Raw genomic sequence first — 25,031 nt, 5'->3', positions numbered from 1 at the left:
GTGAGCTTACATTACTGTCTTTGGTACATGACAGCAAGGGCTGAACAGAATCTTCCACAAACACTACATCCCGTGAAACCAGAATACGTTTTGTTTGCGGATGATACAAGCTATAACCTTTGCTTTTAGCACTATAACCAACAAAAATACATTTGACAGCCTTATCATCCAATTTTTTGCGCTGCACTTGTGGCACCAAAGCATATGCCAAACAACCAAAAACACGCATGTGCTCAATAGAAGGCTTTCTATCATGCCATGCTTCATATGGAATAATAGACTGCAAAGCTTTCGTAGGACACCTATTAAGTACATAAGTGGCACACATGATGGCCTCAAGCCAAAAAGAATGCGGTAAAGCTTGACTTTTGACCATACATCGTGCCATTTCCGTCAGTGACCTGTTTTTTCTCTCATCAACACCATTTTGCTGAGGTGTATAAGGCACTGTACATTGGTGTTTTATCCCACGACTAGCCAGAAATGCATTAAATTCATGAGACATATACTCCCCCCCTCGATCAGAACGGAGGGGGCCCATAGTACATTTCGAGACATTTTCAGCCATAGGCAGAAATTGTTTGAAGCACATAAAAACTTCAGACTTCGCTTTAAGCGGAAATACCCATGCATGCCTAGAGTAATCATCAATGAAAGTCATGAAGTACAGGTAATTGCCCAAGGACGGAGTTTGCAGGGGCCCACAACCATCACTATGCACAAGCTGCAACCTGCATGTGGCCCTAACTGAACCATCCTTTGGAAACTTAGAACGCTGCATCTTACCCAAAATACAGCCTTCACAAACATGTTTGACAGGTGCTTCAAGAGGCGGCAAAGAAGAAACCATATCAGATTTCTGCAAACGCAACAAACTAGCAAAATTCAGATGACCAAAACATGCATGCCAAAGTTTTTCATCTGAAATAGCCCTTGAATCTGCAACAGCATTTGCAAAATTTTGTCCACACTTGTCATACAAAGTGAGCTTATACAACCCACGGCACAAAAGGCCAGATGCAACAATTTCATCACCAAAACTGAGATCATGAACTGTACATCTGTCATCCACAAATTTGACTACAAGTCCAAGTCTAGCAAGTGCGAATACAGACAAGAGATTCTTCTTGATCCCAGGTACATAAAGTGCATCAACAAGTGTGAAGGAACTGCCATTAGCAGCAGTGAGCACAATCTTTCCAACTCCGTGAACCGGATAAGAGGCGTTGTTGGCACAAGTGACTGAATTCCCATGAGGGACAGACTCGAGAGAGGTAAACAATTCATGATGTGAGGTAATGTGCTTTGTAGCACCACTGTCAAAATACCACACATGTGAATCTGCAGCAACTAACAAGCATGCATCATGGACAGCAGGATTGTAAGTGCACTCTGCGCTAAAAGCCCATTCTACATCAACATCAGCATTACAGTCTCCTTTCACAGAAGACTCAACAATAGTTGCATTTGTAGTGGAACCAGCATTTGCAGTGGAACCACCCTCTTTCTTCTTAGCATCTTTGGCCTTCAACTTAGGACACGACTTGATCAAGTGATCATTGGCTTTACAATAATGGCAACGCATCTTCTTTTTGCCCTTATCACCAGAATTGCCAGACGAAGTACTGCCAGGAGAAGCATTAGGAACAGAATTTTTGCCACTCGCAGCAGAACCATAAGAAGTGGTTGCATTACTGTTACCACCCTTTCTTTGAGAAGCAATAAAAGCCTGTTCAACTGCACACTGCCTAGTCCTATTTTTTCTGGAAAGTGACTCTTGCAACAACAATGTGCATAATGCATCAAACTTGACAACTTCAGGATTTCCTTGGGTCATAAGTCTCCAAGTACTAGCAAAAGTCTGGTAGGAATCTGGTAAGGCATCAAGAACAGTCTGCACAAGGGAACTGTCTGAAATGACTTCACCTGCAGAAATAAGCTGCTCATTGATATCCTTGACACTAGCAAGGAAAGTGTCCATATCATCTTTCTCATGCATAATCTTCGACTCCAGCTCTTTACGCAGCAAAGCAATTTTAGCCTCATTGCGACTTGCATAAAGACCTGCTAAAATATCCCAAGCCTGTTTTGCAGATTTTGCTGAACGGATGTGAGGAACAATGGTGCGCTTCACAGACAACGCAATCAATGCATGAGCCTGCGCATCCTTAACATCCCAACGAGCTTGTTCTGTCGTAGGCAAAACAACTCTAACAGCTGCAATCCTTGCAGCAAGACCTGCAACATCCTCAACATCGCCTACATCCTCAGAACCAGGACGTACATCAATGCCCTGCACAATGTTCCAGACACCCTTTGACACAAGAACATGTTGCATCATATAAGCCCACATAGGGTAGTTGTCCCCATCCAACCTGTCCTCAGCAGCAAACATCTTTAACACATCTGTGTTGTTGTTGTCAGCCATGGTAAATGCTACACCTGATGTGAAAACTACCCGAAAATAGGAGAAACGGAGCGGGAACAACCTGTGCTATATAGCACAAACCGTAGAAGACTATAAGGCACCTATTATGCAAAAAACGGCACTGACAGAAATTCTGCACAAAATGACAAAATAGCTTGTGCAGTACTGCCTGTAGTGGAAACGGAGGGCGAAATGAGCCCAAATCAAAATTCTGAGCAGAACGAGCTCTTCGACCTCTCCCAAATTTTTTGTCGACCTGCGATCGCTCGCCAAAGCTCACTAAAATTGGAGAAAGTGAGCAGGCGTGTGCTGGAGCAGCTGGCGACTAAGCCCGGGAGGACATGACGTGCTCTAATACCAATTGTTGGAATTAGGGTTGCAGAGAAACACACAGAGCTTGGAGAAGACGAAGGAAGCTCAAGGCACACAATAGAGAGTGTGTTACTTAGTGTGCAATGGAAAGATAGATAGCCCTAGAGTGATGGGCGTATATACAATGCACGGGGGAAAAAACCTCCTAAAGAAGGAAAAAATGCCCCGGCGGTCCTAGTGTGTTCACACACATCACTACCACATGTATATGGTAACAAAAAATAGTTGCCATCAATAAACCAACAATCAAGGAGAGAGCAATTAAACTGCAAGCTCTTATGTTCCATAAATAGCTAGCCTCGCCATCCAAAGCCACTGAAAATTACATTCATTCCCCGCATCTTACACATCACTTTGTTTCCCAATGTATTGTCTCAAACATGAGGATAGGGCCACATTACACGGCCGTGCATAGACACAGATTTCAAAACCCATGCACACACACACAACCTTCGTCCGGGACGACTTAGTTTAGGAAGGGGGGAGTGTTGAATCTAGCAGTCAGGACCATTAAGGGGTCCAACGTGTATATATGTACATAATGCGTGTTTTTTTTTATTTCGAATAAATTTGATCAAAATCTGGCATTTTTTAGCGTTTTTATCATCCAACCAGCATAATAATGAGCTGTAATGACAAAATCTAGAGCATAGTGATGCTTCTAGTGAAAATATATGCTTAGGGGTGAGTATAATAATTTTTGGCTAATTTTCACCAGTTCATAAGTATTTTCAATTTATTTTGCTTAATTTTCGTTAATAAAACTTCAAAAATAAAAAATATATCACCCACAGTGTCAGAATCAAGTGCTGGAAGCAAACACCGAAGCATCATGATAGGGTTATCAAGTATGGAAGATATGAAGCTAATATGAAGACGTCGAATTTCAGCCTTAATGATCATGACCACATTTCCCCAGAATCGCATCAAACAGTGATACGACGCCAGAATGACGAACGGTCAACCCACAGGTGGTATACAAATTATCTCGAGATCAAAGGTAAGGAAAATTAGCCCTATGTCACGAAAACCTCGGGAAGATATAGGTCAGGTAGGCCAAAAATCTAGCTCATTGTTCAATTTCCATTCTGAGAGAGAAGAGGAGAGCTTCTTGACCTAGAGCGAGCTGCCATATTTCTACTCCGTATGGACGATCGGAGCTGGAATTTCACACCATATTTCACAGGTATGTTCCTTGTCGAGTAAAGATCAAGTGTATTACACATGCAAGCGCGAAACATCGCACAAACGGGCGCATTGACCAAATCAAAATCGGATTGAGTCGAATAGGTCAAGGGCCCTTAGAGGCATCATGACAAAACTTTTTCAGGGACATAACACATCAATGTGCTCCCCACAATGTCAAGAACAAAGCCATGTGATCAGATCTCAATTTGGTGGTGGTACACCGATCGCGATCGGTGTACCTCACTGACCAAATTTGACACAGAAATTGCAAAAAGCCTTCTCTCAACTTCGCCAACAACCTGCAAGTGTCAAAAATCAAATTGGGATCTATGGTATGATCGCGATTGGTGCCCCCAGTTTCAGATTTTAGAAATTTTGACATGGCCTAGGATTAGAACTCATGGAGGAGTACACTCTCTTGAATTTTCATAAGAAATGCACAAAGTTTGCTCATAGAATGGGCCAAAATTGTCAAACACACCCGAATCAGGAAATTTGACCTACAACTACCAGAATTCGACTGAAATTATGACGGATGGTTTGAAAGGCATACCCGTCTGACTAGGAGTCAGCACGGTAGTAGAAAACCCTGAATGGAGCTCAGAATCTCCTACAAGGGCGGAGATGACCATTTCAGTCTCGAGTGATCACACAAGGGAAGAATTTGTCCGAACTAATGTCAAAGACTAAAAGGCGACTTAGAGATGCCCAATTATCCCATTGGTATCCAAAGAATGCCTGAAAAATACCCAAGTCTGGGAAATACTCAAAGACAGGGTAAAAAGTGCCTGATCAAGTCAGAATCAGACAGCGGAGTAGGCTGATGATAGCAACACATCATGAAAGCAGTAAAAGCTCAAAAACTAACCTCAACTAACTCCAGGCTCCAACCAGAATTCATCAAGAAAACCCAATATGGTTAGACTTAGTAAAATAAGGTCAAACGGTGAAAAATTGCTCTAATTTGTTCATTTTAAGTCCAAAACTTGAAAATAAATCATCAGTGGGCTAGGCAGGCATAGGAGACTAAAGCCATCTAGTATTCACCCAAAAAAGCCCAGGTACTACGATTGCGATCGGTGTACCTCAACATCAGATTTTGACCAAAACCTAACATATCTCTTGTACACATCTTGTTCAAGTCACACATCAAGCTTCAAGACAATTGGACATCAAAAACCCATGAAAAATCAAAGTCTAGTCCAAAACTCCCTTGTAACCCAAAATTGGGACTTATAAACTCAAAAGTGGTTCAAATAAAAGACAGAGTGGACCAAAATGACCCTCTAGCTATCAGCAAACCACTCATGTGATCAAATGTTATTTTGGTCATGGTACTACGATCGCAATCGGTGTACCTCAGGCCCAGATTTGGCTCAGATTTCAATCAGTCATAGCTCTAGTCTTCCTAGTCCCATTGGTGAAATATGGACAAGAATGGATGAGATTTGTTCAAGTTATGATCAGTTTTAACTTTTGAACTGATTTTTACTAAAAGTCTAAATGCTACTGGTTGTGAAAGGAAAATCCTGACAGCTTGTGATTCTAATGACACAGAATGCCTCGCCAAAAGCAAGCAAGGCAGTGGACGACAGCACCATATGAAGTGGATGAGCTCTCTACGAATGAAAAAACTCACATCTCGGATGAAACACTAGCTCAGATCCCTGCTCACATTTTCATCGCGAAGTTTAGGGATGCTGATGGTGACATGGTAAAGATGACCATCATGCCACGGGAAATATGGAATCTCCATCGAAGGCCGGAGGTCATCGAAGTTGTGCGGGCTATTCATTTGGAGTAGTTTTTTAGATTGCAGCCATGGGGAACAGACTACATGAGGGCCCACGAGCTCATGAGCTCGATACAGTATGATGGGCAAGTGATGCTCACCGACAAGGATGGTTCAAAGGTGAAAGTAAAGATCACAAAAGACATCATCAACAAAGCTTTGCACTTCCTTCCAGGGCAACACGACTTGTTGGCAAAGACCAAGTCACTGGACAACGAGAAGGCGTTTATCAAAGCAAAAGGAAACAAGTACAAGTACAGTGACATGATATATGGTGAGCTAGAGTTACCAATGAGATTGATCTCTCAACATTTCAGGGCACAAAAGCCTCCTCGCTACACCGGGCCGATCCTGCACATTGCAGTGGTCATGGCTCTAGCAACAGCTGAAAACAGAACCATCCGATGTGATTATGTTTTTTACATCTTGGAAAGCTTGGTCGAAGCAAATTTGAAGGGCTCGGCAAAAAACAAAAGCTACATGAGCGCAGGGCCAATGCTAACAAAAATAGCATACCAAGCTTTGGGAATGATTGAAGACCTGCCGGCGGCCAATTCTCAAGTAGCCTTGATTGAGAACGCAAAGCTGATTGCTCACTCAGTAAGGACGACCACTAGCGCAACATCATCACGCTCAATCAAGGCATCCAACAAAAGCTCAATTCATGAAGAAAAGGTGGATACTGAAGATGAGGGAAACCCTCAAGGGTCAAAAGACAAAGGACCATCTGAATTTGAAGAAAGCGAGGACGAAGACACCACCACACCGCTCGGGAGAAGAGGAAGGGAAAGAAGTACAGTGCCGAGGTCTGAACTTCAAAAAGTATATGCAAAGGACCAAGAAAGAATTGAGGAAAGAAGGACAAAGTTGCGGGCTGACAGAAAGGCAAGGGCTGTTGCAACACAACTAACAGAAAAACGAAGGTTCGAGAAGCAAAGACAAGCAAGAATAGAAGAGGCAACTCAAAATACGGGCTGAAAAACAAAGGTTAGCCGCGGAACAAAAGGCTGCAGAAGTGGAGGTTTCTTCTCAGTCCACTGAAGGAACAAAGGAGAAAGAAGTGGTTGAAGACACGAACCAAGCAGAACAACTAAAGAAAGCTCAAAGAGAGAAGAATGTGGAAGCACGACATACGAAATTGACTCGCCAAAGAATAATAAATCTTTTAAAGAAAAGAAAAGCGGACGTGTCTGTTTCACGGCCAAGGGAAGATGCACCGAAAAAGAGGCACGTACAAGAAGTGGAGAAAGTTATAGAAGAAGTACAAATGGATCCTACTCCTCCCTCGCCGAAATCAACACCTCCTCCTCCATCACCTGCACACAAAGAGTCTGTGCCCCCTCCTGAAGCAATAGGGTACCAAGAAGCCTATCAGGCTATGGCTGATTTTGACTACAGAAAAACCTTGCAAGGTCTGGAAAGACAGTTCCGATGCCAGCACGTGGTGCTAGAAGAAAAGGAAAGGCTGGTACAGGAGGCTCAACACATGCAAAAATCTGGGCAAGAGGAGTTAGAGAGCCTGCGGTCACAACTGGAGCTCACAACCAAGGAAAGAGACACTGAGCAACAACAGACTCAGTCTCTGATCAGAGACTTGGTGGATGTCAGGACGAAGTTGACAACCAAGGAAACGAAATTCCAAGATTTGACAGTAAGGGTAAAGAAAGCAACAGAGCAGCTTGATTACGAAAGCGCAAGGTTCCAGAGGGTTAATAGTTCATACCTCATTGTCAAAAGTACTCTAACAACCTTGCTAGCGAACCAGGAACCTGCTGGAGCAGTGGTCTCCACATCAAACAATGCTGTAGCAGTGAACACCCTAGCGGCGCTGAAAGAGGAGCTAGAGCAAGAAAAACTTCAAAGAAAGTTGCTCTTCTCGGGGATGATGGCCCAGACGGCGGCCAACGAGCAAAAAGTAAAAGAGCTGAAGCAGCAATTGGCAGAAGCGAGATCCGAATTAGAGATGCGGAAGCAAATCAGCAAGACACTACTGAAAGAAAAAGAAGCACTATTTTCTCAACAACAAACCAAAATAGACGAAGCCCAGGTGCAACCGCAACTGCTGCCTAGTCAAGACATGCCTGACTTGCTTGAAACTTCACATGAAGGAAAACAAGGACAGGGATCAACCGAGGCAAGCCTAGATATTAGAGATGAGCTCACCCAAAGCATTAAGGAGATGCCAGAAGGTCCAGCCAAAGAATACATGCTCTATGAAGTAAAGATAATGGAGTCAGCGGCACTGGAATTCTTACAGCCAGAAGAGCAAGTACAAGGGTTTGGCCGTGACTACCTACCTTTTCCTTTGATATGCCACAAAGCCAATTTATGGAAAGAAAAGATGCGGCCAACCCTACCACCACGAAACAAAGAAGGAAATTACAAAGTTGTAGCACTAACAACAGAAGAAGCTCAGGTTCTCATTGAAGATCACCCAAAATGGAGGCAGAAGTGGCTGGACAAGAGGCCGCACGATCTAACACATTACCACAATGCTCCTCAACACATCCAAATAGATCCTACCTTCTGTCTAGTCCCTCGAAGAAGGCAATGGAAGGACTTTGCAGCATGGAGCGGCTCAAAGAGACAGAGACTGAACTACCCAATCCTGATAGCGCAAAACCCTCCTTCGGTAGCCTACATAGTAAACACTCTCAATTCGACAATCACTTTGATGCGGGATGTCCCCGACGTAGCCTGCCAGATGCTGGTAAAGATAGCCTGGATGACCATCACCTGCATCCAGGTATTCAAAGACACTGAAGGCGACGATCATCCATGGAATCTGTTCTTAGAAGGGCATAGAGGAATTTGCTGGAATTTGCAAGATTCACCACCACGACATATCCTGATGGAAATGTACTCTAGACTTATGTACATGCCATCACATTACTTGCAGACATTCGAGGAGGCCTTCGTCACAAGTTTTTTCAAAATCGACTCAAGAATCTTTCATCAAGGCACAGTACATAGCATACCAGCACACAGTAAGTGAAAACCCTTTCAGACAGCAACAAGAACACCTGGAGGCTGTACTCCACACACCAATCTTTTCAACAAAACTTGCCTCCTTGGAGCCCCATCAACGACCAAAGCTCTGAACATGCACGAGGACCTGCAACGATAAGGAAGGGGGGAGTGTTTGGCGGACGAAGCAATGGTCTTCAGAGAAAGACAATGTACGTTTGAGAGCTTCGTCTTGCTCCAACTTGCAATCTTCGCTACTGTGGCTACGGTAATCCGAATTCAAATTCATTTATTGCATTGTGTTCCTCTTACTTTTCTCTTCCATTCAAGTGTAAGCATTCAAGATTCGGTGTAGGTGTTCAACTACGCGTTTGAGACCTTAAATCGCTGTTTTGAGTGTTTAAATGCATATTTTATGTTGTTTTGACCCTAGGAGAGGCTTCAGGGACCCTAAAACGACCCTTTGGGATCATCTATTCATTGTTTTTGCTAACTTTGGGACAAACAATCACGATCCATGTACCTCTTGAGAATGCCGTGACAGTGATAGGATAGATTCTAAATAGTCCCCTGTAGCTCCCCTTCAAGTTTCGTGCGAATCCGATATGATTTCCATGGTAAATGGGCGTGATGTTTGTAGAGCTGTGTAGAAGGACATAGGCAGATTACTTGGCTTTAGTGCTTATGATTTGCTTGTAGAGTTAGTAGTTGCATATCATCGAGTTCACTTCATTAGGAATGACACCCTAGTGAGTTTCCATGCCTCATCCTGGTCGCTTCCCTTGTATTGATATTTTATGTTGATGTGTGAGAGTTATGCTATGGACGTCCGTTGCGACGACCCGCAAACAAAATGCATGGTGCATACAATTGGCTAGGGAGAGAGGGGTCCAATGACCTTAAGGCATGAGAAAAAGGTAGAACTCACCCCAAGCAAGCAAGGGGTGTGCTAGGGGGGTATACACCACACACACACACACACTCATTTTGTGGATTCATTCTCACTTGGTGAAAGTAGAGAACTCCACCTCCTTCTCCAAGCTTGTCAGAAGTGAGAGCCTACACCAACACTCTTGGATATGAAATGCAAATCCAACCAAGAGCCATGCTTCAATGCTTAAGCTTGCCATCTTCTCCATCTTCATTACTATGCTATTATTATGCTAACAAGAAGAGTGATGATAAGTGAGGAACTATTTCTTTCTCCTATGGAATGTTTCTTCTTCCTCTTCCCTATCCTCATTCCCCCCTAGCTCTCTCCACCTTCGAAGGTGTTTGAGGCCTTGGGACTGAGGCTTGGGATAGTTAATGCTTTCTACAAAATTTACGTTATGTTTGTGATCCATGAAGCTTTCCATATTCATTGCATCACCTAGGTCACAAGGAACACAAAGATTGTTGTGTATCAAGTCTCTCTTGATGGGAGAAACTATAATACAAACGCCTATTGGAGGGGGGATCGGCTCCATATGAATCCAGTCCTCAACTATTGTCACGTTCTCTAAACTCTCTCTCTTGCAAAATTATTGTTCATGCCAAGTTAACTAAGTACCATGTTTATGTTGCTATCGTCAATTAAGTTCGCTACTCTCAAAGTTCATAGGCCATTACCATTACATTCGTATCAAAGCATTTGGTGTCTCTTTTCTTGCTTAAGAAGAGAGGTCCTTAAGTAGCCTATTAATGGTTGATTTTGTTAATTATATTAGGGTAAGTGGGAATGGGATCTATTATCGGTTTTGTTGAGCCCACTATGTGGGATATGGTGCACACCTCGGGAGCTTTGTTCTTAATAATGGAGTCTTCTTAGACTTGCCTACGGATTTACCAGTATTGAGCCATAAGAAGTCCAAAAAGAGCTATCCCTCGACAACTCTGCTATGTTAGACCCACTCCACTACTCTCTATAATTAACCAATTTGAGCCGTGGGTGTAGATACTTAAGTTCCTATTTTCAAAGGCTAAGAGGAGTAGCAACTAAGGTTTTGAATTTCCAAAGCATACACTAAGTAAACACATAAGTTTAATTAACATGGCTGACAATAACCAAGAGAGAATGAACATTGATAACTTTGATTTTGCACATGAAGGTGCTAATGATAATGCCCCCATGTTTGTTAATTATCTTGTTACTAGGTTGCAACAAGCTATGGGAAACCCCGCTTTGCAAGCCGAAGTTACTCAACAACTTTGTGCTTATGGGATTTCCTTTCCTCTCCAAGAGGAGACAGAGCATATGAGGCCTATTGATGAGACGCCCAAAAGAAGACTCTCTCCCATGCGAGAGGAGGAATCCAAAGAACAAGAGAGTAATGAATCCCTAAGTTCCTCCAAAGATGTGGCTCCACGAAGACGGCAGACTAAACGATCGCCAACTCCTCCCAAGAGGAAACGGTTAACCCATAGTCCTTCTCCTTGTCACTCCAAAAGGGAAGGGAGGAAACAAAGGAAGAAAAAGGCAAGAAAGGAGTTTTACCAAACACCGAGCAAGTTTTTTTGAGCAAACAAAAAACGAGCGTATTCCACCAAAATAATAGCCATTGTCTGACAAAAATTGTACCTTTTTTTGTGGGCACCAATTATCCTAGTAGAAATTGCTCATTCATCTTTCTTCCAAAAACAATTAGAATTTTGGAACGATACATCAAGACTCTAGAGTTGATCACAATTATAATATGATCTATCCCTCCAAGAATATTATGGAGCCTATCTATTATTTTTGTGGCCTGATCAACTCTCTCTCTCTCTCTCTCTCTCTCTCTCTCTCTCTCTCTCTCTCTCTCGCATGTGCCTCCTAGAAAGGGGAATGTGTTGACAAGGGTGTGCACTACTATGGTAGCAAAGTATAAGTCTGACTAGTACCCTTCTCGGAATAAGTATGTGAAGTTGAGGCATAGTTGGATGCTAGTATCCTAGCGATTTCCTTAGAAAGGACTCTTCATTAATAGAGATTTTTAGTAAGGCAAAATAGGAGATATGCATGCACGATCTTAGATAAAGCTCAAAACATAGAATCTAATGAGAATAATGATATTTTTAAAGGAAAAATTACTAAAATACGCGTCTAATTTGTTGGAAATTTGCAAAGTACCCCTCAAATTTCAGAAATTCCTATTATACCGTTGTACCATTTGGGATGGGTTAGCCTCCATTTTTGTATATACTTATATTTATGACAAGGGGAAAGTTATTTTTAAGTTTTTTAGACCAAACTATTTACTAATGCGGTCACAAGTAGAGATACTCGTGTCTAAAAAAGACAAGTAGTTTCATTTTAAGAGACCACAATACCATATCAAATCCTAGTTATATCATCTTCTATTGAGGAAGAAACCAATTTCCTACGAAAAGTTGCAAAAAAACATCAAAATTTTGTTTCTAGAGATGTTTACTAGGTTATAAATGTCATGGGCGGTCATGACAGGAGAACATTGTTGGACAAAAATGTTGTTTCCATCGCAAATAAATTTCCAAGCAAGGAGTATTTTGGGAAATTTGAAGAAATTGAAGAGTATTTTGGGAATTTTTGGTGGCGTTTATCAAGAGGTTTTGAAATTAGAGGAGTATTTTGGGAATAACACAAATTAGAGGAGGTGTGAACACCCACTCTCTCTCTCTCTCTCTCTCTCTCCTCCCCCCCCCCCCCCCCCCCCCCCCCCCCCCCTTGTGTTGGGTGTTGAGCTTGCCAGTGAAGGTGTGCTGCACACAAAGGACACAAGCAGTGTTGAGGTGGGATAGGGCAAGCGTGTGACGGGACAGAGCAGGGGGTGACATAGGGCAACACGAGGTCGGGACAAGGTAGTGAGGGGGAGACGCAACGTCATGAGGGTCTACAGAAGCTTCACGTAGGGTTGAAGCTCCCAAACACCATAAACAACACTAGGGATACCTCCGGTTTCTTGTCCAATCTGCACCGCCTGCATGCCTCCCACTAGAAGCTTTGGACAAATTCTCACAATAATTCCCACATTGTGACTTACCTCAACGACATGAGTTTCTGTGAGGGAGACACCACATACCTAGCTAGGTACAATTGGGACTGCTGGCCCCGATGGGGGGGCCGATGGTCCTCTACCCCAATCGTACCTAGCTAGGTATGTGGTGCCTCTCAAGCAAAAGCTCATGATGTTATGCATTGCATGAAAAGCATTTAAAAAGACTCCGTTTCCCAACATGAGAATATTTCTAAATCTTCTTGTGTCCACTTCCACACGTCCTCTGTCCAGCGTGGCTTAGGTGGAGCTCTACTCTTCTATGAGAATACCGAAGAAGCCGTAGTGGCTTTTGTATTTCCTCAAAGGTTGCCAAAGTCACAATGTGCAGGCCTCATTGTCAGCAAGGACCTTGGGGGTCTACAGAGTTGGAGCTGATCAAGAGAGGTTTCTGCCATAAGGTGGCAAATAATGGACGAAAGCCTTGCCCTAAGGTCCCTTCCTTTTCATCAAGAGGCCGCAAACTCCATGGGGGAAAAATTAGCTTCTTGTAGACAGGCTGGCTGTCATAATCAGTATCATACCATCACCGCCCTATTTGCTGCTCTCCCGTTGCAATGAATCTTGAGAATCACGTGCGTGCCGTTTCAAAAGTGGTTGCCATCACAGAAACCTTCACACACACACACACACACACACACACACACACACACACACACACCACCACCACCACCACCACCACCACACAGAGCTCATTCTGTTCTTGTGGGTTTGAACTTTGAATTTGAGCCATTGAGGGCCACCTACAGCATTAGGGCATCTCTCTCTCTCTCTCTCTCTCTCTCTCTCTCTCTCTCTCTCTCTCTCTCTCTCTCTCTCTCTCTCTCTCTCTCTCTCTCTCTCTCTCTCTCTCTCTCTCTCTCTCTCTCTCTCTCTCGCACGTGCAGCAAGCCAGTAGACTGCACTTATAAAACAATCTTTAAAATGGTGACGACATTAAAGCCCCTGGTTTGCTGCTGTAACCAGTCCACGCTGGCGCGGAATGGTTGCAATACCAAACCAGGGAGGGGGCTTACGATTATTTCTTTTTAAAAAAATGTAAATTAGACCATGGAGCTATTGTAGCAGGCAATACCACAAGCAAAAAAAGTGGCACTGGTGATGGTTTGCGGCAGGAGATCACTCAACTACGAGCCCTTAGGCAAATGATTGTGAGGTGGCATAATGTTGAGGTGTTGAGGATGGATGGTTGTACAACCCCCACTGCAATGTGATGACGAGCAAAGCGAGGCCTTTCTATTTCCATGATTGTAGAGATTGGGGCATTAAATTGTAGACACAGACATTGGCATGTAGAAAAAACAGATCTGCTCTTGTGATGGTTTCTCTTGTTTATGTGTTGTTGCAAAGGCGATAGGCTTTAGAAGCTTTAAATTTCCATTATGTGATTTAGGACTAAAAGATTCTTTAATCTTGGCCTAGATATCCTAGGACCTTGGGAGTTTTCAGCAGTGAGAGCACTCACAACATAGGAGATTTTAAGAATTTGTTGCTTCATGACTTTACCTCTCCATCTAGTAGGAAAATGCACTTGAGACTTGGGCCTTTCCTGTGCAGAAGAACTTGCATTTGACTTTGGGTCCGAGTTCGACTGCTTCTATTTAATGATTGTGAAAGGCTATCTAGGCAAGAAATTGCCCTCACGGAAAGTGGTTCACGAAGCAAAATGAGCAGATCAGGCTTCCTTTTGGAGGTCCCTACAAGGAACCTCTTCAAGATTTGTTTTATCCTTGAATTTGCGATAAGGAGGTCTTAGAGAATTAAGAGGCATCTTAGAAGCCAATGACGTACAAGATGCCATGGAACTTAAGCGAGAAAAGAACTTTTGGTAGCTAGAACTTGCCACAGCCCTTTTACTAACCATTCTTGAAATACCTTGCAGCTTCACTTTTGTCTTGGACTCCTCCCTTAAAATATGTTCTAAGACCTCATGCATGTCAGTAGCTATGTTCACAGATCCAAAAGACAACAATCAATTACCACAAGGTTAGGCAGATCTATGACATATCTATATGTTAATAGCCTCTCAATGAATTTAATTGGCTTGTATAGGCACCTTCTAAATTCTTGGAAATGAACTCCATTTTACTTAGGTTCTTCTCTTTTGTGTCTTTAAGAGACTTCTATAAAAAAATAATCCAATAGCTATTTAGATGTCTAAACAAAACACCCTCTTAGAGAAATTTGCACAACACATATATGAGTTGATAAAAAATGTCAAGAAAATAAATCAAGGGTTGAAGTTGTCTTTATTGCATGGAAATCTCTAAAAAATAATTTAATAAAATACGTATAATTTTTTTGGATTGATTTAATGGTATATCAATTTGTTTTTGAATTACAGACTCACACTTCTTGAAAATTCCCTCAATAGGTATGTAATGAGTCTATCACACTTCTATGTTGCTTACATAAAGACTCTCATGCCTTAGACACATTTTAACAAGATGCTCAAAGAGTTTCATGAAGTTTTTATGTCCTGTGGAAAAGTTATGGTTAAAATACTGTAATCTAGGCATGAGCCACTTTAAGGGCACCAACCACTTTTGTGGCCCATTACAATATTAGTGTTAAAAACATGGATTAACTATTAGTCAAGTCTGGTAAAAAGTAGTAGACAACTCATACCTCAATACTTAGGTTGAGATAGTCATGAGGCAGTTGGGTATGCTTGAGCTCATCATACATTGGGCACATCATGCATTGAGCTCATCATGCATTGGGCACATCACTTCATCATTGCCACTGCATACATTATAGATGTAGTTGCAGTGGGTGCATCCATGGCTTGTTGGCAAGGGGAAAGGGAGGGAAACTCAAGGATGTTGCATTGCAAAGTTGAGAGGAGAGAGAGTGAGAGTGCGCTTGTTTCCACTTGCTTTAGGAACTTGTTTTTTCTTGCTTACAAAACTGGAGTTGTTTCAAGCTTTAGGAGGCTCTCCAATAGCATTGTAGGCTTACGAGGTTGTGTGTTGACGTTGTTACAAAATCTATGTATGCCACATGAAAATGAATTGTATGCGTTTCAAGTATGAAGAGATTGTGTGTATCTCTGGTTCTAAGATATCTTTTTTTATCGATTAAGTGTGAGTTTCGTGGTAGTGAAAGTAATATGCATGGCATCATTTTTTTCTTTCACCATTTTTGCTCTTGTATCAATTTGCTCGGATTTATCTTGTCTCGACTTTTTGTGCTCAGTGATTAGAAACCGCCCAAGAAAGAGGTCACCCACTTCTCCTTCTTCTTCACCTTCCTCCGCTACCGATGAAAGCTATGGCTATTCTCCTAGAGAATACAAGAGGGGAGGAAATCACAAATCTTATCCTGCATGGCGACGGTCACAAAAGCTAAAGAAGTTCAAAGAGGGAGGAAAGAGTATCTCTTTTCTCACCTATGATGGCACCTTTGGTGCTACCGACAAAGTATTGGCCTTCATCCAACAATTTGATGTGGCCTTTGGAGATGAGGACTTCACGGAGTCCTCCAAGCTACACCATGTAGCTATGCATTTCCAAAAATTGGCTCGTCAATGCTGGGCTAGCCTTCATGGCAACGGCGAAGCCCCAAAGACATGGAAAACTTTACGAGTTTCCATCATGAAGCAATTCCTTGCAAGCGATGCAAAGGACAAAGTGCTCACCGAACGGCGGAGTTTGAGGCTTCTCTCTTATGAGTCTATCCACAAATATGTGGACAAGTTTTGGGATTTACATCTCAAGGCTACTGTCTTTCAAAAAATAGAGTTCACCAAGCAAAAGCAACAATTCTGTGCGGGATTACCTGAAGAGATGACAGAGTATATCAACTCTCAATGGTCTGGTTCTATCACCGAAGTAATCCACCATACCATAGTTGCTTCACGCATCAATTTCCATCAAGGGGCTAGACGGAATGTCAAGCACATGGAAAATAAAGACAAAAGTGATGCAGAAAAACTAATGCCCAAAATTCTTCCCAAGGCCATTCCAACAACAACAACAACAATCGGTCGAAAGAGAACGAAGTTTACAAAGTTAAAAATAAACTCTCTCCTAAAGATCTTGATACTTTTCTCAAGGATCACGAATGTTTTAAGTGTGGGGAGCAAGGATATAGTTATTGTTCTTGCCCCAAAAGAAATGCTTGCAATGAGACTCCTAGAGCTTCCACGATTGAAGCTCCAAAAGAGGATGCTCATTGCAAAGGATCACCTCTCTCCTATGCTTGGGGAAAGGTAAGGGAGCATGATGCCTTCATCTTGTTTGACCTTGGCTCTACTCACAACTTCTTATCAACGGAGTTGGCCACCAAGTTGCGCACTTCAAGCTTTTGAGATGGGAGGTGTTGTAATTGCTAATGCCGTTTTCAAGGGACAGCAAGCCTCCGTTACTCCCTTGATTGGGAAGTTGAGGCTTCATGTCCAAATCTATGTCAACAAAGAAGACTTCTTTATCGATCCTCTTCAACATGAGGATGCTATCCTAGGGGCACCATGGTTCAACCGCATGGCTGCCAACATGAAGTTCCCTGAAAGGAGAATCTACTTCACCTACAGGGGAAAGAATATGTATATAGATGCTAATGAGTCTGGTCGTACTACACCACTTGTAAATCCTCTTTCCCTTGATAAATCAATGAAGAGCTCAGTTTCTGTGTACATGATTTTTATTAAAGAGTCCCTAAAAGGTCCTAATGTTTCATCAAAGGTGAATGGTAGGAATCAAGAAGAGTTAGACTTGTCTAACTTTCTAAAAGGATTCCAAGATGTGTTCATCAGTGATATCCCTATGGACTTACCTCCAAAACGAGGGGATGATGACCATCAAATAGAACTCCTATCAAGAAGCTCACCACCTAACAAACCTCCTTATCGAGTTATCCAAGCTCAACAAGAGGAGATCATGAGGCAAGTACAAGAATTGGTAGACAAAGGGATGGTGAGGCCTAGATTCTCTTCCTTTTGTTCTCCAGTCCTTCTAGTACAAAAGAAAGATGGTACATACTGCATGTGTGTGGACTATCGTACACTAAATCATATCACTATCAAAAATAGATTTCCCGTACCTCGGATAGAAGATCTGTTTGATAAGCTACAAGGCTCTACCTACTTCAATAGGATTGACCTTAAAAGTGGCTACCATCAAATAAGGATAGTGAATGAATATATCTTAAAGACCGCATTTTGTCCAACGTTTGGCCTTTATGAATATGTAGTCATGCCTTTTGGCTTGACTAATGGACCATCTTTTGGCTTGACTAATGCACCAGCTACATTCAATCAATTAATGGAGAAAATTTTTAGACGTGATTTTTCAAGCATTAAGGGAGAATAAGTTTTTTTTCTCAATACAAAGAAAATCGAATTTTTCCTTCAAGAGATTCAATACTTAGGTCATATTATCTCTCAAGATGGTATCCGTATGGATCCATCAAAGCTGGAGGTAATAAAATCATGGCATAATCCAAGGAATCTACATGAGCTGCGAAGCTTTATTGGTATGTGTGCATACTATAGACGCTTCATAGCAAAATTCTCTCAAATAGTAGGACCATTACATGACTTAACAAAGAAAAACATTAAGTATTCATGGACTGCTAAGGAGCAAAATGCTTTTGACAAGCTCAAAGAGAAGCTTACCTCCCAACCAGTCCTTATGACTCCAGATCTCAGCCATTAAGGTCCAATGTGATGCTTGTGGTGATTTCCTTGGAACAGTCTTGCTTCAAGAAGGACATGCCATAGCATATGAGAGCCGAAGGCTCAATACGGATGAACGGGTCTTAGGCATTTATGAGAAAGAGTTGTTAGTTGTTCTACATGCCCTAGACACATGGAAGCACTATCTATTGGGGACTCCATTCATTTTATGAATAGACCATCAAAGTTTCAAGTACTTCATGATGCAAACAAAGCTTTTCGACAAACAAATGAGGTGGGAAAATTTTCTTTCGCAATTTAATTTCCACATTGCTCACATTGCTGGTAAGTGCAATCAAGTGGCTGATGCACTTTCACGATGACCAAAAGTTAATGCTGTGTCTATAGCAACTCACAATGCTCTATCTTCTATGATAGATGAGTATGCTAATGACTCTGACTTTAAAGACATAATGTCAGTCCTTGCTTTGGGGAAGAAAGAAGAACCATTCACCTTGCAGGATGGTTATCTTCTCCATGGAAATAGGCTATGTGTTTCCCACTCCCTTTGTGAGAAAGTCATGTATGAATCCCATGCTCCTCCTTATGCGGGGCATAGAGGCATTCAACCTACTCTTTGAGGATTAGAGACGTACTTTTATTGGCCTACCATGAAAGTGGACATACAAGAGTATGTTTCAAAATGTGTGGTATGCCAAAAGACCAAGTATGACAGAGGGAAGCAACCTGGATTACTCCAGCCATTGCCAATCCCAAATTCACCATGGGAGAGTATATCCATGGATTTTATCTTCGAATTACCCAAGTCTATCGATAGGAATACGAAAATATAGATGATAGTCGATAGGTTTCGCAAGCAAGCACACTTTATCCTTGTCAAGAGGACTATTAAGGCACACTAGCTGGAAACTCTCTTCAAATCTCAAATTTTCAAACACCATGGATTGCAAACATCCATCGTGTCAGATAGAGATCCTAGAATGACCAGTAATTTCTGGAAAGGTCTCTTCAAAAATCTAGGTACAAGATTGAATTTCTCTTCAGCCTATCACCCACAAATGGATGGCCAAAGTGAGATAGCCAATATTATAATTCTTGATCTACTAAAGACCTATGTTACAAAAGTAGATCAACACTCACAATGGGAAAATTACTTACCTCTTGTAGAGTATGTGTGTAAGAACACTATCCATATTTCTACTGGAAAAGCACCTTTTGCAATCATAGAGGGAAGATCTAAAAGTCCCTTGCTACTTAAAGTACATGGGAAGATCTTTGTTGCCGATGAGTATAGAGATTAGTCATCCATCTTGCAATGATGTCATAGGGTTAAATGGGATCCTATCCGCTAAGACAAATTGACTAATAACTATGGCCTTATCTCTTTTACCTCATACTCAAGGATGACTATGATTTCAAGAGAGACGTAATGTCATAAAATCTCATATCTAACCAACCCAAATTATTTTTTCATATTAAACTGATCATTTGATGTGAGATAATAAACGAGAACAAGGGTTAGAATATAGACATGTGCTTACGGATCTATCTGAACACGGGGCCAATGGTAAAGGGGTCCAAATGAGAGATGGTCTGTCAAAGAGCAAGGCTAACTAATGGAGCTTAAAAGACCTTAGGGTTAGCTTCATTATAGACCTCCAATGATTAGTGTTAAAATTTCTTTGACCTTAGGCAAGCTAGGGTTGAGCTTGAGGTGGAGCTTGAGGTGGGAACCCGACCTAAGCTTGAGGCACTTGTCGTGCTTGCTGACTAAGGTGCTTGAGATGCTTGTCGTGCTTGTTGACTAAGGTGCTTGTCGTGCTTGATAGCTAAGGTACTTGAGGTCCATGTCATGCTTGATGACTAAGGTGCTTGAGGTGCTTGTCATGCTTGATGAGTAAGGTGCTTGAGAAGCTTCCTATGCATGGGGGGTAAGGTGCTTGAGTCAAAAGGAGACCCTACAAAGGAGGGGGAAAGCCCCAAAGTTAGGGGAATATTTGACTTAACCTCCCACTCACCCAAAGGGAACCCTTTTCTCAAGGGGCACATGGGACACATGTCAGACTCTCCCTATGCTTAGCCACATGGTGTGCTTGAATGCTATTGGCTGGGCTAAAGAGGGGTCCAATGAGCTTCTAGCTCCATTCAACAAATATCTAGATATTTTCAAGCTCTCTCTCTCTAAGGGGTAAGGAGGACACTTGTCCAAAGACTACCCATGTACTTAAGATGCATGGTGCATAGGATTGGCTAGGGAGAGAGGGGTCCAATGAGCTTGAGGCATGAGAAAAAGGTAGAAATTTCCCCAAGCAAGAAAGGGGTGTGCTAGGGGGTTATACACAACGCACACACACACACACACACACACACACTCATTTTGTGGATTCATTCTCACTTGGTGAAAGTAGAGGAACTCCACCTCCTTATCCAAGCTTGTGAGAAGTGAGAGCCTACACCAACACTCTTGGCTATGGAGTGCAAATCCAACCAAGAGCCATTCTTCAATGCTTAAGCTTGCCATCTTCTCCATCTTCATTACTATGCTATTATGTATGCTAGCAAGAAGAGTGATGATAAGCGAGAAACTATTTCTTTCTCCTTTGGAATGTTTCTTCTTCCTCTTCCCTATCCTCATTCCCCGCTAGCTCTCTCCACCTTCGAAGGTGTTTGAGGCCTTGGGACTGAGGTTTGCAATAGTTAATGCTTTCTACAAATTTTATGTTATGTTTGTGATGCATGAAGCTTTCCATCTTCATTGCATCACCTAGGTCACAAGCAACACAAAGATTGTATTGTACCAAGTCTCTCTTGACGGGAGAAACTATAATACAAATTCCTATTGGAGGGGGGACTGGATCCGTATGAATCCGGTCATCAACTATTGTTATGTTCTCTAAACTCTCTCTCTTGAAAAATTATTGTTCATGCCAAGTTAACTAAGTACTATGTTTATGTTGCTACCATCAATTAAGTTCACCCGCTATGCTCACAAATTAATCTCACAAAAGTGCTTCATCTAATTTCCTAATTGTGCTACTCTCAAAGTTCATAGGCCATTACCATTACATTGGTGTTGCCTTGGGAAGATTTTTGAGAATTACTCTTCCCTTTAGCTTCATTTCTATCCTTGTTTTCCATGGGCTTGAAATTTCTTCTCGCCCCGCGCTGTAAATTGATCCTTGAAGCAACCATAGTGTGGTGGATGACTTCGGTGATAGTGCAAGGCCGTTGTGAGTTGACATACTTGGCCATTTCTTTAGGTAATACTGTACAAAATTGTTGCTTTTGTTGGAGGAAGTCTATCCTTTGAAAGACTGTACCTTTGAGATGTAAATCCCAAAACTTCTCTACACATTTGTGGATAGACTCGTTGAAGAGCAGCTTTAAGCTCCACCATTTGGTAAGCACTTTGTCCTTTGCATTGCTTGCAAGGAATTGCTTCATGATGGAAACTTATAGATTTTTTCATGTCTTTGGGGCCTCGCCATTGCCATGGAGGCTAGCCCACCATTGATGAGAATATTTATAGAAGTGCATAGCTACATGGTGTAGCTTGGAGGACTGCGTGAAGCCCTTGTCTCCAAAGGCCGCATCAAATTGTTGGATGAAGGACAATACTTTGTCTGTGACACCAAAGGTGCTATCATAGGTGAGAAAAGAGATACTCTTTCCTCCCTCTTTGAACTTCTTGAGCAATTGTGATCTTGTGCTGGCTGCTATTCCAAGAGCAAGAAAGAAGGAGACATGAAGGGGTTGCCGGGCGTGCTACCAACGAGTGTGGAAAGAACAGAAAGGGCACTGTTCAGCCAAGAAGGTGTAGAAAGAACAGGCCGGAGCTCGAAGCAGTTTCCTTACAATGTTGTTGGACATTGCAGGCAAGCAAAATTGTTGCAGGTTGGATTGCAGATTCGATTGGCTCGAGCACAAGGCTATTGAAAAGGAATCATAACAATCTAAGGGAGCAGGCGATTCAAAGGCCATTAATTGTTCTGATGCGAGAGGAGGCGCCACTGCCAGAGGGGGGGATGCCGTCCAATATAGTACGCAGATCTAAAGAGAAGAGAGAGGCGCGAGGGGATGCTTCACAGAGATGTGGCCCTTCACTTGATTGCGGCACAGAAAGTGCTCAATGAGTTTCCTACACGGGATGTTTATCTCTTGGTCGGCATTGATTGCGGGGTTCTTCCAGCATGCGGGGACGTTATGCATGACTCTCTCCAGATCATTGCGGCGTTGAGTTGGAGATGACGACAATTGCGGTGTTGACTACACAGGACGGCAGCATTCAAAGCTATCTATATGGTGTGCGGGCCAGAACACCACGAAAGAATCTCATGCCTACGGTGTCTGTTGTGCGGGCAATATCACCGAGGATCATGCTAGGCGGCTTGCTGTGCGGTGCCAACATCCTCCGCCAGGTTGATGACAGCGGCCACCCCATGTCATGCATTAGCGGTGCCCGCCAGCCCATAACCATCCCTGTGCAACGCCCCTTTCTTTGCTACAAGGGCTCTCTCTCCTTCTCACTCCGCTTTCTTATTCCGAGCCCGCTCGCTACCAGCAGCGCCACTGCCAGAATGGAGGATGCAATCCATGGTATGCAGTGTTCTATAGCCCACCTGGTTCGGGAGGTAGATTAGATATGAACGCTGATGGTGCAAAGGATAGGGCAGCTAAGTATGTAGACAACACTGTAGACTCGTTCGAGATTGCTGCAAAGACTCCCAAGGAGAAGAGAAAAGAAACCGCAGAGAGTGTGAAGGTGACTGCGGATAGCCTGAAACGTAACGGAAAGAATGCCACAAACTTTGCAAATGAGGCATCTGAAGATACCGCAAAGAGGGAAAAAGAGCATGGCGAGCACGCGCACTTGAAGGGTAGTGTTGAAGAGTGATTGGAAGATGCTAAGGAAGACATCCAAAGCTGGACACAATGGGCTTATGATAAAGCATAGTCGTTGTACCGCTACTTCCAAGAAAGCTGAAGACTTGGGTAGTCAGGGTACAACAAAGCAAAGATCTCATGATGCCACGGAGATAGGAAGCAGCACTGCAGACATCTTAAAACAAAAGGCACGATTGGACGTACATGTGGATGATGTGGCAAACTAAGAGCACGAGTTGCAATATCCAAGGTTTGCGGATCCAAGAAGGATAATTCTGGTCAGATTTCAAGATGCGGGTAGATGAAGATGGTTGGTCTAGGAGCAAAGAGCCAAAGAGCCAGGAAGTGGCCTTGACAATCATTCTTGCATCACACTTCTCGAATTCCAAAAGAACCAATCAAGGGATGCACTTGTGGATTCGCGCAATCCACCGTGCGTGCCAAGTGTATGTGTGCGGACCGCACATAGCTGCACATGACCACATTAATCACATTGGGAGTATCCGGCATATCATAGTGTACCTTCATGTGGGAATAAGCCCTTAGAAGGAGGGGATCTCAAGAGGCATAATCAGGAAGGGCTACGGAGATATGAAAGGGTGCTCATTATTTCTACATAAGGAAGGGTTTCCTTTGTACGCTGTATCGGGATTTCTCATAATCAAAGGCTATGGAATCTGATGTATTCTTATTCTCTCTCTCTCTCTCTCTCTAATGCTGTGCTGTGCTTATCTCTCTTGCATTTCTGTGAGCATAGTCTCGTAATAGGCAGCCACACCTATTACAGGGAAGAGGAAGAATCATCATTCATAGGAGAAAGAAATAGTTCCTCACTTACCATCACTCTTCTTGCTTAGCATAGCATAATAGCATAGTGATGAAGATGAAGAAGATGGCAAGATTAAGCATTGAAGCATGTCTCTTGGTTGGATTTACATTCCATAGTCAAGAGTGTTGGTGTAGGCTCTCCACTTCTCAACAAGCTTGGAGAAGGAGATGGATCTCTTGCACTTTGCACTCCACAAAGTGAGAGTGTGTGTTTGTTTGTGTGGGAGAGTATACTCCCCCCTTCTCATGATTGGTCCACCTCTCTCTCTCTCTCTCTCTCTTTTATTTAATTATATCATTTGGACATGTGTCCTCTTTTTTCGCTTTGAGAGAAAGAACTTAATTATTTATTTTTATGCATCTAAATTTTCATTGGACCCCTTTAAAGCTTATCCAATAGGATTAAAACACATCATGAGGGCCACATGTGGAGGATTTTGACATGTGTCTTTTATGCTTCTTAAGTCATTTGGTTTGAATCAAACACTTCAAGCCCCTACTCTTTTAAGCATGGAAACTGTTTATGCCTCTTGAGAGATCATCTTTGAATTGAACACTTCAAGAACCTTAGTCATTTAATCATAAAAATCACCTCAATCTTTGGGAAAGGTTCTCACAAACACTTTAAGCACTTTAGTTAACAAGGCAACAAGCACCTCATGCTTGGGTAGGATTCCCACCTCAACGTCAGCCCTAACTTGCCTAAGGTTAAAAGACTTTTTAACACTAACTTTTGGAGGTTTTTAATGAAGCTAACCCTAAGGTATCTTAAGCTCCATTAGATGCACGTTTCTCTTTGATAGACTACCTCCTTTTGGACCCCTATTGAGATGTAACCATCTCTCCTCTTGGTCCCTTGCTAAGGTAAATCTAGAAGCACGTATTGCACATTTCTCTTTGGTAGACCATCTCCTTTTGGACTCCTATTGAGATGCAACCATT

At 42.6% G+C, this 25,031-nt stretch overlaps 1 protein-coding gene across 1 annotated transcript; it reads left to right on the top strand.

Annotated features, from left to right (window-relative positions):
* The first annotated feature begins 23,019 nt into the window (after positions 1-23,019).
* LOC147451169 (uncharacterized) lies at positions 23,020-23,271 on the top strand. Its single transcript, XM_086520874.1, has one exon. The coding sequence runs from the start codon at positions 23,020-23,022 to the stop codon at positions 23,269-23,271; it is 252 nt and encodes an 83-aa protein (XP_086377000.1).
* The last annotated feature ends 1,760 nt before the right edge of the window (positions 23,272-25,031 follow it).

Source organism: Adiantum capillus-veneris, chromosome 9, assembly GCF_014529385.1.
Source record: "Adiantum capillus-veneris isolate H3 chromosome 9, ASM1452938v2, whole genome shotgun sequence".
Classification (NCBI taxonomy): domain Eukaryota; kingdom Viridiplantae; phylum Streptophyta; class Polypodiopsida; order Polypodiales; family Pteridaceae; genus Adiantum; species Adiantum capillus-veneris.
This window is presented reverse-complemented; position numbering and strand designations above follow the sequence as displayed.

Excerpts from the sequence above, each read along its gene's own strand:
- LOC147451169 (XM_086520874.1), top strand. The coding sequence starts at position 23,020 with ATGAACGCTGATGGTGCAAAGGATAGGGCAGCTAAGTATGTAGACAAC.